The sequence below is a fragment of the Ammodytes marinus genome (genome assembly GCF_949987685.1).
Source record: "Ammodytes marinus genome assembly, chromosome: 13".
In the NCBI taxonomy this organism is placed as follows: Eukaryota; Metazoa; Chordata; class Actinopteri; order Uranoscopiformes; family Ammodytidae; genus Ammodytes; species Ammodytes marinus.
Window position 1 is genome coordinate 5,396,886 of NC_137217.1, and position 16,530 is coordinate 5,413,415.

At 41.4% G+C, this 16,530-nt stretch overlaps 1 protein-coding gene across 1 annotated transcript; it reads right to left on the reverse strand.

Annotated features, from left to right (window-relative positions):
- Positions 1-686: 686 nt before the first annotated feature.
- vegfaa (vascular endothelial growth factor Aa) lies at positions 687-16,115 on the reverse strand. The gene is made up of 7 exons (XM_080039222.1): positions 15,416-16,115; positions 13,449-13,491; positions 9,891-10,087; positions 8,931-9,007; positions 8,733-8,765; positions 5,965-6,096; positions 687-4,220 (listed from the first exon to the last, which is right to left on the reverse strand). Exons 1-7 carry the CDS (start codon positions 15,479-15,481, stop codon positions 4,199-4,201), a joined length of 570 nt encoding a protein of 189 aa, XP_079895348.1. The 5' UTR covers positions 15,482-16,115; the 3' UTR covers positions 687-4,198.
- Between the last annotated feature and the right edge of the window lie 415 nt (positions 16,116-16,530).

Genomic DNA, 16,530 nt, shown 5'->3' on the forward strand with positions numbered 1-16,530 from the left:
CGGCGCAATGGCTGTAAATCCGTCCACGAAATGTTTCAGTAGTTAATTCTATTGCTTAGAAGAAACGTGGACACACAGCAGAAGGAATCAAATTGGTGCGCAATCACCGAAGGCTTACCTTATATAGATGCGCCGCCAGCGTTGTTGTAATTACTCAGAATTCCTCATGGGGGAGACATAAGTGAAGCACTATAGGTTATATACTTTTGCATTTATTCCGGATTTCATCCATGCTGTTGGCCACTTGAGGTGAATCCCCTAGATTAGGTCCACATGGGATATAGGAATGATTATGTGTCCCCACCCAGTTATTCTATAGTTTTTTCCAAATACAAATATATCAAATTATCACCTACATACTATATCAACAAATAAGTAATAGAAATATCTTACAACTATTTCTGAAAATTATGTTTATGGTGTTCTAACTAAGATTACAAACTGTCTGTCTGCTTGGAGTCCACATCATGTCTGTTAATGATCTACCTGTATGTGAAACAAGTCATATTTGTCCCATTTTCACACTAAAAAGATAGGCTTTAAAATTATTTGACATTTAATAAGAGAAAAAACAATGTATTTTCAAAATAAATATGTTTTAATAGTTATACTAAAAACAACAAAAAGAGTATTAATATTGTAAAACATTTTTTTACAGCACCAATAAATATATTAATGTGAAAATATACTAAAAATGTGTGGCTGTACAAACTAAAAAAAAAAAAAAAAAAAAAAGTCTTGTCATTTAAATACAAATAGAATGTTGTCATCATCATAGGACTGGAGAGGCCACAGGCACTGAGCTAGCAGCCGGTTCTCAGTGAAACACACTCACAGGCCTCTAGTTTGAGGCTGGCAGCACAGAAGGTCAGTTCACATGAACAGCAGTGGCACAACTGGCACTAACAGAAACATGGGTAATGCATTCATTCAAAGAAATGTGTCACTATTCCAGAGGAAAAGGGATCCTTCTTCTAACTATTGCTATCGGTTCTGTACAGAGCCTCGCAAGTATAGTACGATTATTTTGTCACACCGTTTTTGTGCATGCAAATTAGTAATAGTAATTAACTCCTTCAAATGATGAATCTAAAGTTATTGTAGCAGCAAAGAACTGAAGATACAGGTTTGTTGTGGCTGGACCTGCCAGTTATAGGGAGGAGTGTTTCGGTGTTGTAGATGTGCCCTTATGTTACTGAACTAATTCCCTTAAATTAATATTATTATGTCATTAATTTCACTTATCTTTTGTACCGTCAAAATTCACTGTGACCAACAGTTTACATTGGGCGTTGTTTTCAGCACTCCTTATTTACTCTTTTGTTGGCCAGCTTTGGCTGTTGGGTTCACACACATGCTAGCTGTGTGAAAAAAAACAAAGGGGCAATGTAAGGATTCGAGTATTGATTTTTGAGGACGGATGTATTAAAGATTTCATCATTCAGTGTTATTTTTGACATGTTTTAACATTTCTTTACCAGAATGGATTCCGTTTTTTTTTTACTTAAGGGTACAAGTTACTCATTTGAGCACAAGTTATTCATTCCAGAGCACAAATCACTCATTGATGTCTATGTATTATTATCTCTCAAGGGCATAAATACTAAACGTTATGCAACAGTTATTAATTGTAACTATAAGAGCAGAAGTGACTCCTTCTTGCGCAAGAATACCCTGACACCATGCTCCATAGATTTGAGATAAGAACTCCGAACCGAATCATTCTTTTAAGGGTTTGGAATTATGTCAAAATGTATCACGCTGATGAGTAAAGCACAGCCTCCTGGACATTAAAGAACCAGATGTAATATTTTAAATATATGGTAGCACATACTGTGTTACATTGACCTTAACTTATTTCACATGTTTTGACTTATACGAACATATAACATCAATGTAGTATGTTTAAATCTTCCTATTGTAACTTCTCTTTTTTCTCTTTTTTCTCCATTTACTCTTTTAATATAAACCTTTATGCCTCGTTTCCACCTAGCAGAGCGGTTCGGGTTGGCAAAGCAAAACGAGAGATCGCTGGCTTGACCGCAGTTGTTCCATGGCCCGATATTTTTTCCCACATTCTGGCGCCGGCTATCGCAGTCCAGCCTAAACCCGCCCTACCATAAGGGTAGGGTCGGCGGTGGAAACACCACAAGATTTAGCGTAAGCGAGCTGTCCCGCTCTGAGCCGCTCTGACCCGACCCACTCTGCTCGGGGGAAACGAGGCATTAGAATTAATTTAACTTTGTATTCTAGTCTTCGTCATATATCGCTGCAGAGGCTCATCAATGTATTTTTCTCATAAGTCACAGTTTAACACTAACTGAAAAAAGTTTGATTGCCGGTAAGTGGTTGTATCCTTCATAAAACACACTACTTTGGCGTAACACTTATATATCAATATATGTCAATATGTCGATTAGGTTAGGTTAAGCACCTAGGTTAAAGTCAGAGAAAAAAAAACCCTGTGCCAGTGTTGTGCCACCCTCAGACTAGAGGCTCCCAGTCTGATTGGACAGTCTTCACTAAATTAGGGTCTGGGCTGAGCAACAGCAACTAGACTCCTTCAGTCCCCCTCCATACAACGTGTCTCTCTCAAGGCCCACAAGTGCAAAACCACATGTCTCTATCCACCCCAGTCCAAAATGAAAAACACCTGTGTTGGCGCATCAAGCACGCACATGTTAGTGGCTGGGGTTTCTTTCGGTCATACAGGGCCCAACCGTGATCCCCCTCCCTCCCTACGGCTGGTGAGAAACAGCTCTAGTCTAAATCAGGAATGTCAAAGCTTTTGTCTTTCAGTTCTTTTTTTCCCCATTAAAAAAAAGAGTCTACAGTCATACATGTTTCTCCATCCAAGCTACCAGACAGATAGAAAACAATTGAGGAGAACAAACAAACAAACAAACAAAATAACCATAACACTGCATATAAATATATCAGAATACAGAATACTGAACATATTCTATAAATTAGATGTAGTGGTACTAGACAAAGGGATATCTAGTAAGTATATACAGATTGTTTTACGATGAACTGCTCAGTGGATACCTGACTATTTCTTTGGAGCACACACACAAAAGCCTTATAAATAAAGATTCGGGAAGGTTGTGGATTTTTTTAAAGTGCTGATCTGGGATCAGCTTGTCTATAGTTACGTATTTGTCTCTGTATAGACCTACAGTAATATCCCTTTAGTCAGCCTGGTCTCAAGACATTTTGTGAAAGGAACGCAAATACCTCAAAATGTAAATAATAATAAACTCTGTGCACAAAAAAAGGGACAAGTTTCTTTTCCCATCAGGGAAGGGTTACTGAAGGATGCAGGTCCAGGAAAAAGGTAGTAGTTTGATACCTTTTTAACCCTGATGGAATTTAATTGTCCAACATTAAGTTGCTGCCTTGCCCACAATCAGGAGTAGGCCTCCCAATTTTAACATTGCCCAAAACATTTTTTTTACTGCCCAAAACTAAGCCCAACTTAAGTACAGTCCTTGTCAATCGGTAACCCTTCCATGCGGGAAGATGGTCAGTTTCACATTATCTGTCACCATGGTACGTAAGCTGCGCGTCCACAGTCCAGTGGGAAACTCATTCATTTTGGGGTGTGTTCTCTCCTCACACCAGCTTTCCGTTCAGTGGAGTCAAAACTTCACATCATCTCAAAGAGGGAAACAGTTTCTTGGACCGTTCCGTTCAAGTTCCAACAGGCGTCTCTGTCCACCTCCATTAAGTGTTTCGGAGGCAAGTTTGGCTTTTCTGCTGCACCGCTCCATGAAGTTGTGGTCACCAGTTTTCTTCTTCTTACATTAACAAAATATTTAAGATATTCATATATCCACAGCAGACCAGCATCCAGTGAAGTGTTCCATAAAATAAAATATCTCTCTTCTTACCAGTTCTACCCATGAGCAGAACACCACGGAAAACATTTCCCATTCACACGCCAACGGCGCATTCGTTTTTTTTTTACTTTAAATAGTGTCTTTTTTTGTCGTAGCAGCAATACACATTGTCGATGTACCTATAGTATACGTACATATATATTAATATCTTTAGTTGGTTGAACAGTGGCAAGATTCCATTGTCCAGAATGTCCTGTCTTGCGTTGTCATTTTGTGTCTTTTTTCAGGGAATGCATCCTTTAGGGTTCAAAGTGCTGTGCCAAGAAAACAATTCCTTCATAACAGTGTTGCTGGTCTCATCTCCTCGGTTTCTCACATCTGTGGAGGACAAGATAAAAAAATCTGGTTAAAATCTGTTGTACAAAATTGGTTTGTAGCCTAGTTTCATACTAGAATATCAAACTCAATATGAAAAGCATGATGTCTTGCACATGATTGCTCCATGCAATAAAGGGGAACTGTCAAGAGGCCGGGCAAAACAGGAAGCAAAAGTGGACAGTGAGGGAGGTTGGGAGTTGGGATATATATGGTAGTGGGACCACCTCTTGGTAACTCATTCTGGAGTGTAACAAGTGTACTTTCTTCATTAAAGAGTTCGTCTTTGAACATGAAGGCTTTGTTTAACCTTCACACCACTACATTTTGCCTGCAACTGTGGTGGTAGCTTAAGGATCAGTGGGCTGAGGGGGGGTTGGGTGGAGTGAAGTGGTTGGGGGTGTGCAGCAAGCATCCAACCCTTAGTTCCAGAGACCTCTTAAACCTTTGGCCCACTCCATATCTCTCCTGAACACCAAACAGCCAATTGGAATTGTGTCAGCGGCCACTCCACCCAGAAGTGTGTGGCTACTCTAAATCCAAAGCAATGTGGGGGGTCGCTTGTCCAGGGTCAGAGGTCATGGAAGGGGCTGGGTCAGGAGAGGTTGTGAAACAGAGTACCAGCACCTCTAGATGTGGCTCCGTGCTGCACACAGTCTAGTGGAACTTTCCAATGCACAAAGTTTTGTTGAAAAAAGATCATAACATAAGGCCTAACTCTTTTCCTCCAACAATTGTCAGACTTATTTCACGGTCTTTAATCATAAAATGGAGTTCATATGAGTTTAGTATAAAGGCACTGAAGAATCTAGCAGCTGATGAAGACCCTGAAAGCTCTGAGACTAAAAAGATAGTAAGTGGACCCATGGGCTACCAATCCTTTTTGTCATTTGTCACAGTGGTGTGGCTGTTAAATGTTCAGGCATCAGTTTGGAGCATGTTTGGAGCATCACTTAATTAAAATGCATTCACTTGCATTCATTTAGGGTAGTTGTAAGTTGATATGTTAAAAGCTTACACAAACTATGCCTAAGTGCCCCATACAACCCGACTTAAAAGAATACTGAACTATCCCCTTAAAACCTGGTCTGCATTCCCAGATACCACGCTCCTTCATGGGCTACTTTTCAGCCCTCCTGAAGCCCTTTTCAAAGCATTTATATAATGACTTATGGCATCCCTCTAAAACAAGGTCTTGTTCGGAACTAAGAGGCACACGCTGTACAAAAATAATATTTTCTCAACAGTGGCTTGTGATCATAAACAAGTAGCTAAATCATTGTGGAGATTACACTTTTCAGTATACACTGTAAATAATGTCTACTCTGTTGTTTGCCTCATCCAGACAGACCTAATATGGGATTGGCCGGGTCTGGGAGTTTCTATCCATGAACCCACTCTTTTAAAGAAAGAATTTTGTCAATGTTTCAAGTATGAGATAAAAAAAATAAAAAAAACATTGCGCAAGCAGTTAACCTGTTACACCCCAAAACATTCAGATTGGATTTTTTTGTCGCGTCTGACGAGACACAATGCAGGCACAGAGAACACACATTCCCATCTATAAACACACACCGACGCAACACCAAAAGCAAGGAGAAGCATGCTATTCTCAAGCAGTAAAGAGATCCATTTGCACAGATGTAGGCGGAGAGAAGGGGGGGGGGGAAGATGGGTGGGAAAAGAAGAAGAAGAGGAAGGTATCGAAGGCATGTTGTTTATCGTGTATGTATGGTAAAAAACAAACCTGCAAGTGTTTTCGTTTAACTCAAGTTGCCTGGACTTGCAGTCTAATTGTGTGAATTTGCAGGAACATTTACAGGTGAGAGGGTCCTGCACAAACAAGCGCTTTCTTCTCTCTGAGCAAGGCGCACAGTGGCTGCAAGGGAAGCAAAAAGGGAGAGAGAGAGAGAGAGATCTAAGCTATAGAGCGAATTCTGCAGAAAAAAAGGGCAGACACAGACACTCATGCACCCCCCTCCCCCCACACACCCACCCCTCTCCCACCAAATCCCCTTGTCGCTTTTGTGATGAAAATGTTTGCAAACTTAAACAGAACAGTCGTTGATGTTTCACAGCTATTCCACTAATCCAACAACTCTGGCAACCTCACGGCCTTTGGACCCTGTATAATTGAAGATTGGTATTGACTGCTCCAGGAGTGACACAGGGGCTAACCAGTAAGAGAAGCGCCCATTGCTTTATGCTTAACGTCGGGAACACTTTTTTGATATCAATGAATCTTTGGCCACAGTTAAGAAGGAGGTGTCAAGAAAAAAATTATTAACTCATCCTGCCCTTCCACCACTGATGTGAAATGTTCTGCTCCAACATTCTGACACACAAATCGCTTCATATTAAGATAATACAAATGTTAATTCCATTGTCTTTGATGTGCTGTCAAAATGTGAAGGTTTTAATGTGAAAGGGCATCAATGAACTCAATCTTGGTCCAATCTTCAGTTTGCGTTGCCATGTATGCAAATCAATGCTATGAAAATGACATGAAGCTTTTTTTTGTTTGGCAGGAGTGAAGGAAATTCTTAACAGCGGCGGGGAGATGATTCCAGGATTTGCTAGACAGACACCATCTCTGCATAAACCTTAAGTTAAGCAACTGGAACCAAAAACCAACTGAGCCAACTTCTCCCAAAACTGAACTGCCTTAAGTAGGGTGCTACATTTTTGCAAAAAAAAATGACATATAATAGTTTGAAGTTGAGGTAGACACCAGAGTCGTTGCAGTATCTGTAACAGTTCTCAGCGTATGAAATGGAAGGCCACACCAAAGCCATAACACGGACAGAACTAGATATATATATATATATATAGTTGATATTGGGCGGCCAGGAACTATGCTTTGTCTCGTAGAACTGATTTTTAAAGCACATCATTTTGCATCAGGATCAATCCTGTATCGCCTTCTAGACAACCTGTATGAAAACAAGAACAAAGAAAACCAAAGCAGAACTTATCGGTGAACCTCTCAAGGCTACAACCATCTCAAGCTTATAGCACACCACCACATGTGGTACTTTAGCTGGGGGGACTGTAGCTGTTGTGGCCATCTGCCATCTGAAACAAAAAGGAAATGTGGCGACAAGATAAAAAAGCTCTCTCAACAGAAAGTTGGTGCAGCGAGTACTTATCAGTGCAGCAGACAGCCTTACAGATAACTGTTCCTCGTAGAGATAAGTGGAACAAATGACTTGTGCAACTGAATTTCACTGCCAAAGAAATTGAGTAAATGCAGTCATAAAATGGGACCCAATTGAGAAATGTAACCTGCGTACAAAAGGTTCATTTAAAAGGTCACAAAAAGTTACTAGCATTAGCCAAGAGCATTTGGCTTAAGCTTCAACATCAGGATGTATGTTCCTGTAGTGTAACCGACTGCATGAATGGGCACATCCCTCTTTCTACCACGTCCACTCCACCCTGCCACACACAGGCTTTTAAGACAGGCAACTGCCTACGTGCAGAGTGACAGGCAGGCATCCAACCAGGCCGGACAAAGCCTCTGCTCAGTTCAGCCCCCAGGACAAACGTAGGTTGACTCAGCTAACATGATCCCATCTCTCCTATCCACCTATCCATCAGGTTTTAATCCGTCCAAGGCACCCTTCAGCACACAAGCACACACACTGCCCTTATCCAATTAAAGCAGCTGACCTACAGCTGAGATGACACACACGCATGCATACGTCAAGCACACACAGCCCTTATGTCAACGAGGGTGACAGCACAGCCAGCGACCAACGACAACACCGCGGCACGTCTCCAAGCCCCGGCCATATATTTACAGCACTAAAAATAAAAATAGGTTAACTGCACGACACCTGCTGCTATGATTAGAATGGGGAAGTGGATGAGGTGCCGAGGGTCAGGTTTGGAGTGCAGAGTGCAGACAGCAGCGGGGTGGTCTGAAGCCGGGCCGGCTACGCCCCGAATCCCCCTCACGCTGCTAGAGACGCACCATAAAGCACCAAACTCCGCTGCCATAAAAAAAAGAGCAGACCCTACAGTGTGGGAGAGCCCTGTAAAGATATGTAGGAGAAGGGATCTGAAAGCCTTGCTCTGTACCTTCCAAGCTTCTTCTGACTTAACCGCATTGTGCATTTTAACCAAAAGTTGAAAAAGCTTCTACTGGGGTTTAGAAACTAAAACTTCATTTTGCACACACCAATTCTGTCCGTAGCCCTGAGCAACACAATGTTGTCAACAAAAGTGAAACAACAAGCTGGCACTGAATGTCGTAATCATATTCTTGCTATTATACTTTGATGCAAAAAAAAGTACCAGAGAAACAATGTGTATTGCAAAGTTTTCTCTCCCATCTCGTGCGAAGACAACATTTATTTTGAAAAACTTCGGTGTTCCCATTGTTCCAAAAAAATATTTTAAAATGTATTTGTTTTGGTATGGAACCCATTCTAAGTTCCTAAACACTTGTCACATGCTTGCCTTAGCAGAGTACAAAAAGAGAAAAGAGAAAATAACAGAACAAGTACTTACTATTCTTTCTTTCCTTGAACATCTGGCTTTAGTCTGAAATACAAAAAATAAAAAGATGATTTATACTTCTGTTTTTCGGTTGCATCACTGTCACTGTGTGTGTGTGTGTGTGTGTGTGTGTGTGTGTGTGTGTGTGTGTGTGTGTGTGTGTGTGTGTGTGTGTGAAAAATGTGATGTGCTGTGTACACGGTCTCTTACCTGCAATCACACTTTTGATGCTCTGTGAAACTTAAGTGTACAGTATGTTGCGTTACCATCGGTCGGAACCGCATTATCTATTTAGCGAAAAGGAAAGAACATAACAAAAGGCAAGGATTATATTAAAAGAACAGCAACATAACTTTTTCATAACCTTCAGTTTAAACACTAAAGCCATGTGGGCTCTCAGACATTAAACCGTGTCTATACGTTCCCCCCATACTTGTCCTGCAGGCATCTGTGGCAAACATTTGAGGTTTTGACCACAGAGACACTGCTGTGAAGGGCAGTGCATGGCTTTAAACAACATATCTGAGATGCCATGCGTGGCTCTCTCACTTTCCCTACTCTTACCCTACGCTTCTGAATGGAAAAAGCTGCACGTGGGTGGGGGGGGGGGGTCAAAATGTGATCTAGGTATGGGAATGCTAAACGTAATGACATACTATAACTTAAAAACTGAGCCAACTCCTTCACAACAAACTCAATTTGCTGATGTAAAACTGTGAGATGTTGGTGAATACAATGGAATAAGCGAGAAAGTGGGCCTCCTACTAGGATTATCAAACTTTCCCTTTCAAGAATACATTTGTACAGGGATTGGAATACATACATCCCAAAAAAAATCAACTAAATAACTTGTTCTCTTGACCTAATTCATTGTTTGCCCAAACTACAAGGACATTTTTTTAACGTCTAATAATATTGTGGAAGTTTTAGGAGAGTGTGTTGTAGAATAACTTCAACTTTTGTCTAAGATGGAAGAATAGGTCCACCCGCATAGGGTTGCTTTTTAAGATTGGCCAGGTTAACAGAAATAATAGGCTTTGTGGCTAATTTTTCTTAACGCCGTTTATTACACCTCTACCCTAACAAAATAGAAGAAAGCACAAGTTTTAGTGGCATTTTTGTCAACCCCCCATCCCCCCCCCCTCCCCCAGTCATCCGCAGTGGGCTCACCTGTAACGTGACATTGCGTGTTTCCGTGGGTACACACTCCATGGCCTCGTCGTTGCAGCAGCCCCCACAGCGTTTGAGGACCACGCAGGACGGGGCGTAGGTGTGCTCCGTGTCCTCGGGGTATTCCCGGAAGATGTCCACCAGCATCTCCCTGGGCTGACACATACTCTTGGTGATGACCTCTGTGAGCAGGATGACTGGAAAAAAAGACAAAAAAAATATGGATATTATTTTCATTTCATTTCATTCATTACAATTACCATAACCATCAACAGCCAGTGAGAAAAAAAAAAGATTAGAAAAAGCTTTATCTAGTAGTGGACACTTTTTTAGTACGATTTTACAATTTGCCTTTTTTCCAACATTCATCACTCAACAAAGGACAAGGGGCAGCTAGCAGAAACAGTGCCATGGACCTATGGCCTGAGCAGTAACAAATGCATTTTTTTAATTAAACTGTGAATCTGAATTGTCTTTGACAGGCGTTAAATGTTAGCTGATGCTCTGATACAAAGCAACTGTTTGTAGTTTGAGCAGAAGTAAAATTCCAAGATCTCCAAAGATTAAAAGCAACCACATTTAGGAATAGACAACACAGGACGTAAGAAGTAGTGTAACAAAAGAGTAGAAAATGTAAATAGAGGCCAGAACAGACATTCAAGGAATTATTTAAGTGGCTATAATTACATTAAAGCCGCTACAAAGAAAGGATGTCCCGTTGATGTATTTGGTATTAGGAAGCAACATTTTCATAATGTGAATGAGTAACGTTGGAAGTCAATCATATCAAATACAGAGAGAGAGTGTGGATATGAACTACAGCAAAGTTTTGACATTCCCCGCATCACACCACCATCAAGTTATATTTGGAGGAGTTGATAAATGAGCTCTGAGCCTCGATGAAGCTACAGAAAGTGAAGGAGCTGTCTGCCTTTCTCTGTATTTTCATCCCATGCCTTGAAAAAAGCCAGTCCCACAGTCCATCAGAGGTGGTTTTCCCAGCGACCCCGCGCTAACTCCCTGACCCCCCTGGTTAGTCCGAAAAGCCGAGACCTCAGGCACTGTGGCGCCAAGGCTCACCTCTGACACGTGATGTCACCCCCCAGGAAGACCACCACTGTGCTGTGCTGTACTGGCTCTTGCCTCTCTGGACTTATGCTTTAATAGTATGCAAGTTAGCTTCATGATAAATGAATTCTACAAATAATAAACACAAATTGGATCGTTGAGTATTTCATTTAGTTCAACTTAAAGGTGGTGGGCTAGGCGATTCTGGAGAATGTTTGTTGACAAAATCACTTAATTGTCAAATCAGTGAACATCTCCTGTGTCACCTGTCTGTAGTGTGAGTGCGCTTTAAAAAAAAGCTAAGTTAATACACAGCCTAGGCTCTGTAAATTAGTTTGTAAACAAAGGGGAATGTAAACAAAAGGGGCCCACGTAGTGAGCGTTTACAGAGCCTACCTCACAGTACAGACAAGGAGCACACTGTGAGGCGATATTAACTGATTTGACAAAAAGTGATTTTGTAAACAAATAATCTTCAGAATTGCTTACTCCACCTTTAAAGTAAAACAATATTGTAAAACTATCCGGTCAGCCTCGAAGTCACCATGACTTTAGCTAAAGCATGAGTAAGCAAGTGGCCTTAACAGACTGTTGACTAAAATCCTCTCACGTCACAGTGGTGGCTGTAATTCACGTGACTGTCAGCCGACAACAACGGCCTACCGTCAACACACTCGACTGGTTCTACCTCCTAACCGAGGTTGCAAGGATTTGCTCCGTGTTACATCATCATTTAATACACACGTCCGGTGATCCTCTTTAAGTCTCCGATCATCGGCAAAGAACCAAAACAAAGAGTGAATGTATCCCACTAAAACAGTATTGCGTGTGTATGCAAAGGAGATGTTGCTTGATCGCAAACACCACTGGCACCGGGTTTTAAAAAAACAGTCTTAAAGGTGCACTATGCAGTTTCAGGGGAGGGGGATTTGTTTACATTTCATTTGTAGAGCCTGCAGTTACTTTACAAAACACATTTTCGTGTAATTCTTACTGTTGCATAATTATATCATCATAAATCAAAATCAAATGATTTTGAGGTGCCTGGAACCAAACATAAGACTGGAATAGGGTTTGTAAACACAACTGTGGGCCCTGCTGCTGTTAAAAAACGACAACAACAGTAACTTTTGATTCACTTTCTAACTTTAAACTGTGTTCCAGGGATCACATTTTCCTGTGAGGAAAGTTTTTTTTCCCATTCATTTATGAGAATATACCTTAGAAAATGTTCTACTTCCACTGACAAACCCAAAGTAACATAGTGCAGCTTTAACCTTTTCCTGGGCTTTCCAGTATATCTCACGGTTTTGTATTAGTGTTATCACATGACCAAAAGTTCCATGCACATAGTCACATGGTGAGCCATCTGCATGACAACTGCAAACCGAGGCAACTCATGAGGAAGAACACTGAATAGTCCCCAAACAAAAGTATCACCGACTCTATAGGTTTGGATGATTGTGTGGGACCCGTGGTTGAAGAAATATCCCTTTGACTACCAAATCTTTGAGCTAAGCTTACCTGGATGAGCGCCCTATGCCCAGTTCTATATATATATAAAATGCACGCACAGTTAGAGGAATGGTTTCTGTCACCTTTTCTTGAGCCAGAGAGTGATGCAAAAATCTAATTAAAACATGTTGAACTATTACTTTGAATCTCCTCCATGGCTATGGAGGACTTCCAAGTCATATCAATAACAGTTCAGAACAACTCTCTCCACCCAGGAGTAATCGGGTGGCCACGGGTCTTATCTCAGTGTATATGACAGCTTTTGACAGGTGTTGTGATCTCTCTCACTGACAATGTGGGTGTGTGTCAAGGTCAGCGGTGTGCAGCCCGCAGACTTCCTGCTCCTCTACAAAACACTAACAAAACGTAGTCTAGTGACACTGTTTGTAGTGGCTAATCTGTGTCTCCAATCCATCACCGAAAGGCAACAGGTCCCAACCTTGGCCTCAACGCAACAGTGTCACTTTTATAAAACAAACACCAGCAGTGTGGCATTGAAATCAAGGCCACGACTGTCTGCTGATTTCTAACACAACTGGTTGGGGGGGGGGGGGGGGGGAATCCAGAAAAAATTGTAACAACTGCCGAATTATACAGAGAGAGAGAGGCCTTCACTGATTTCCACCCCTGTCTCTCACACTAGTTTCTTGTTTTGAAATTCTGCAGCACTTTTTTTATGGTACAACTCCGAAGTCCCATGTCAGACCTTTCACCGCTGCTGGGAACTTTAATCCCAGTCTGCTCTGTATGGAAAAAACACATACTCATAATAACCGAGGAACAAAAACAGCCTGTACACATGTCAAAAGCTGCCAACTTTGACGAGAAATAAAATAAATGTCTGAGGCATGATACAGTAGATACAACACGTTCACCACATGTCCACTAGGTGGCCCCTTATGGTCACATAGCCTAGCACACAGAGGAAATGAGGTATTTAAATAAGACAGTTCTGTTAAAAGATTGAACACTTACCCTCATTTTTACTCTTGTCCAGTCCCTTGTTAATGCTGGCAGTCTGTAAAAGAGATGCACATCAGAACCAGAGGGTTAAATATGTCTTGTTGGCATGCAGCACTGCCTCTATAAAAACCCATCACCGTAAAACACATTCATATGATCCGTCTCGTTAACTTTTACTTTGCGCACATACGCACTGCTGTAGTACACCAACTTATGTTAAGGTTTTCATTTTCATTTCACACGCGGCTCATTACACCAGATCTTAACATGGTCCCCAGGGGCAAGCCAAGTCATAGGGATGACACGGCACACCCTGATGTGAGCTATATACTGTATACTATATACATCCTTATTGAGAATAAAAACCTGCTCTTTACTCTCCATTCTATCTCATGCTGCTTGTTAAAAGATGAAGTGAGCTTCTAGTCGTTTACCTACAAAATTAAAGTAATGTGGCCTGTTGCTCACATAGTTGAATGTGAACCAAAATGACAATAAAGTAACACTTAAATGCTAACTCATGACAGTATAATAATTTCCGTTTTTTTTTCTAATCATTCAAAAATAAAATTAAATTGCTTTTTGTCAAAATCTGTGAATATCTCCTCACGATCAGCTACCTGTCATTACTGTGTGTGCGCTGAAAAATGTTAGGTGTAATTCAAAGCCTAGGCTCTGTAAACTGGTATGTAAACACAGCTAATGTAAACAAACGGGGCCCACTGTGGCAAGCAACATGCCCGTTTACAGATCTTAGGCTGTGTATTAACACTCGTGAGGGTATATTCACAGATTATTTTTAAATTTTTTCGTGACAACAAGCGTTCTCTCCATTCGCTGACTCCACCTTAAAGCAAATTGTCCAACAACTGACTTATGATAAAAGAAGATAGGCCTATGTCAAATTTTGATGTGGAAGTTATTAAGGAGTCATTACCAATTAAAAGCATTCCTCTGAGTTAATTTGTGAGAATACATGTAAAAGGACTCTATCCAATTAATGAAATAAATGAAATTGTTTGACTGTATTTGAGTTTTATTTTGACATGTCCGGGCAGGAACCGGCGTTTGTTGTGATCGTAAAAAAAAAAAAAACGTGACGTGACATGACGTGACACTCAGCATCCCCACTGAGAGATCTCCGTTCCCCTAATGTGGCTGGCTGGCTGGCTGGTGTAACTGGTGCAGATATTGCGTGAGAAAGCAGGTCGGTCATGTGTGGGAAAAGAAGTGGGCATCCTGCAGGGCGGCAGGACAGGAGAAACCGGGTCTCAGTTTTCCACATGCTCACTATCACCGTGAGAAAAAGAAAAACGAGACCGGGAGAGGACTAACATGCAGTCTAGTTTATATATCTCGCATTTTAACACGCACTCTCCTACAATAGCGACTAGGAATAGCATTAAAAACTAAGAAGAAAGGTTTAGGGGGATCTAAGCAGTCTCTATTCAATTCGGTATAGGCTATGAGGTAATCCAGTATCTAGAATGTATTTAATCAAAATCACAACTTTTATGACTCATTCCACGCTGTCAATTACACCCAGTTAGGTGGGCCGGCCCGTTCCCAAACGACGGATGTAAGCGTTGTTCCTAAATAACTTATTAAGAATTATAAAACCGAAATGAAATATGTGTTTTGTATGGTCAAAATACACTCTTCATATGTGACTCCTTGCTATTTTCAAACTAAACATTTTGAATGGAATTGAAGTCAATGTTTTTAAAGGCAAGCTGTTAAGTAAAAAAAAATTACTTATTATAGTCAGTTGTTATAATTGGCCAACTTGTCTCTGCATGGTAATTAAGGATGGGAAGACATTTTTTTTAAAATTATTTGCAACATTTGCAATAATAGATTATGATACAGGTTTCAGGGCATTTTGTAAATAAGGATGTAAAGGGTTCTCTAAAGGAGAACAAATGTTCCTGTCTCATTATGAATATTCGATCTAAAGGCATACGAAGACAAAGACTCACCTTTACAGTGGATAGGTGAAGAACCGCTGCCAAAAGGATTTGTACCAAAGTGACAACAAAGTTCATGGTTGTAATTCCGCACGATGAGTCCTGAAAATCTCGTGCGGTCGTTCAAATAGTCAAAAATCTGACAACAACAAAAAAGCACGCACACTGTCTAAAAATGAAAAATGAATGCTTTAAAAAACCGCGGCAAATCTTGGCTATAGTAAAAGCAAATCCATATCCTCCACACGCATGTGGCACGTTCACTGGGACCCGTCCTTCAGTGTCGTCTCCCAACAGTGCTCCGATGGAAACCTTACCACCCAACAAGCCTCGCTCCTCCGCAGACAAAGGCACTATGATGGGGGTCTAAAATCCACTGTGGAGCCGGCAGGCTGAGCGATCCTCCCAAAAAATGAAAGTAATAATGCTTAAGGGTGTGAAGCGGGAGACGTGCGGGATCAACTCACTAACTTTACGCACCGGTGTCTCTCTGTCGTTACGCTCATAGATCCCACAACATGACGGCGTGTCCGCGCGTGTGTGTGTTGGCACCTTTTGTCGCTATAAAGTGATCCTTTTGCTTTTCTTCAGCAAGCCTCCCTTGTTGAGTTTCTGCCTTTTAATGTGCGCTGCTGTGCTGTGCCTCTCTTTCTCGCAGAAAGCTCTTTGGTGAAACACTGTACAGCAGCTTGTCAACGGGCTCGGCAACGGTACCAGCCTCTCCAGCGTTCTGTCGGACTCTTGGCGGCTGCAGCTCTAGTTCATGCGTTATTAAAGCTGGCATCCTGCCTAGAGGCGGGGCGCCCGGGACAACCAATAGCAGAAGGGTGTGTGTGTGTGTGTGTGTGTGTGTGTGTGTGTGTGTGTGTGTGTGTGTGTGTGTGTGTGTGTGTGTGTGTGTGTGTGTGTGCGTGTGCGTGTGTGTGTGTGTGCGTGTGTGTGTGTGTGCGTGTGTTTGGGGGGGGACCTGCTGTTCACTGACACACGCATACTGATGACATACACTACCATTAAACTTAGTTTCCGTGAAGATGTTGAATTTGGAATTATTTGGAATTATTTCGATGATGATGCGATAGTCTAGCTATCGCATCATCATTGCAGGGCAACAAAAGAAAAGCATTTCC

Bases quoted from the DNA above. Each gene is read 5' to 3' on its own strand.
- vegfaa (XM_080039222.1), bottom strand. From the start codon at position 15,481: ATGAACTTTGTTGTCACTTTGGTACAAATCCTTTTGGCAGCGGTTCTT. The intron at 9,008-9,890 runs GTGAGCCCACTG...TTCGCTAAATAG, and splicing joins CACGCAATGTCACGTTACAG to ATAATGCGGTTCCGACCGAT. The intron at 6,097-8,732 runs GTAAGTACTTGT...CTTCCCTTGCAG, and splicing joins GTTCAAGGAAAGAAAGAATA to CCACTGTGCGCCTTGCTCAG.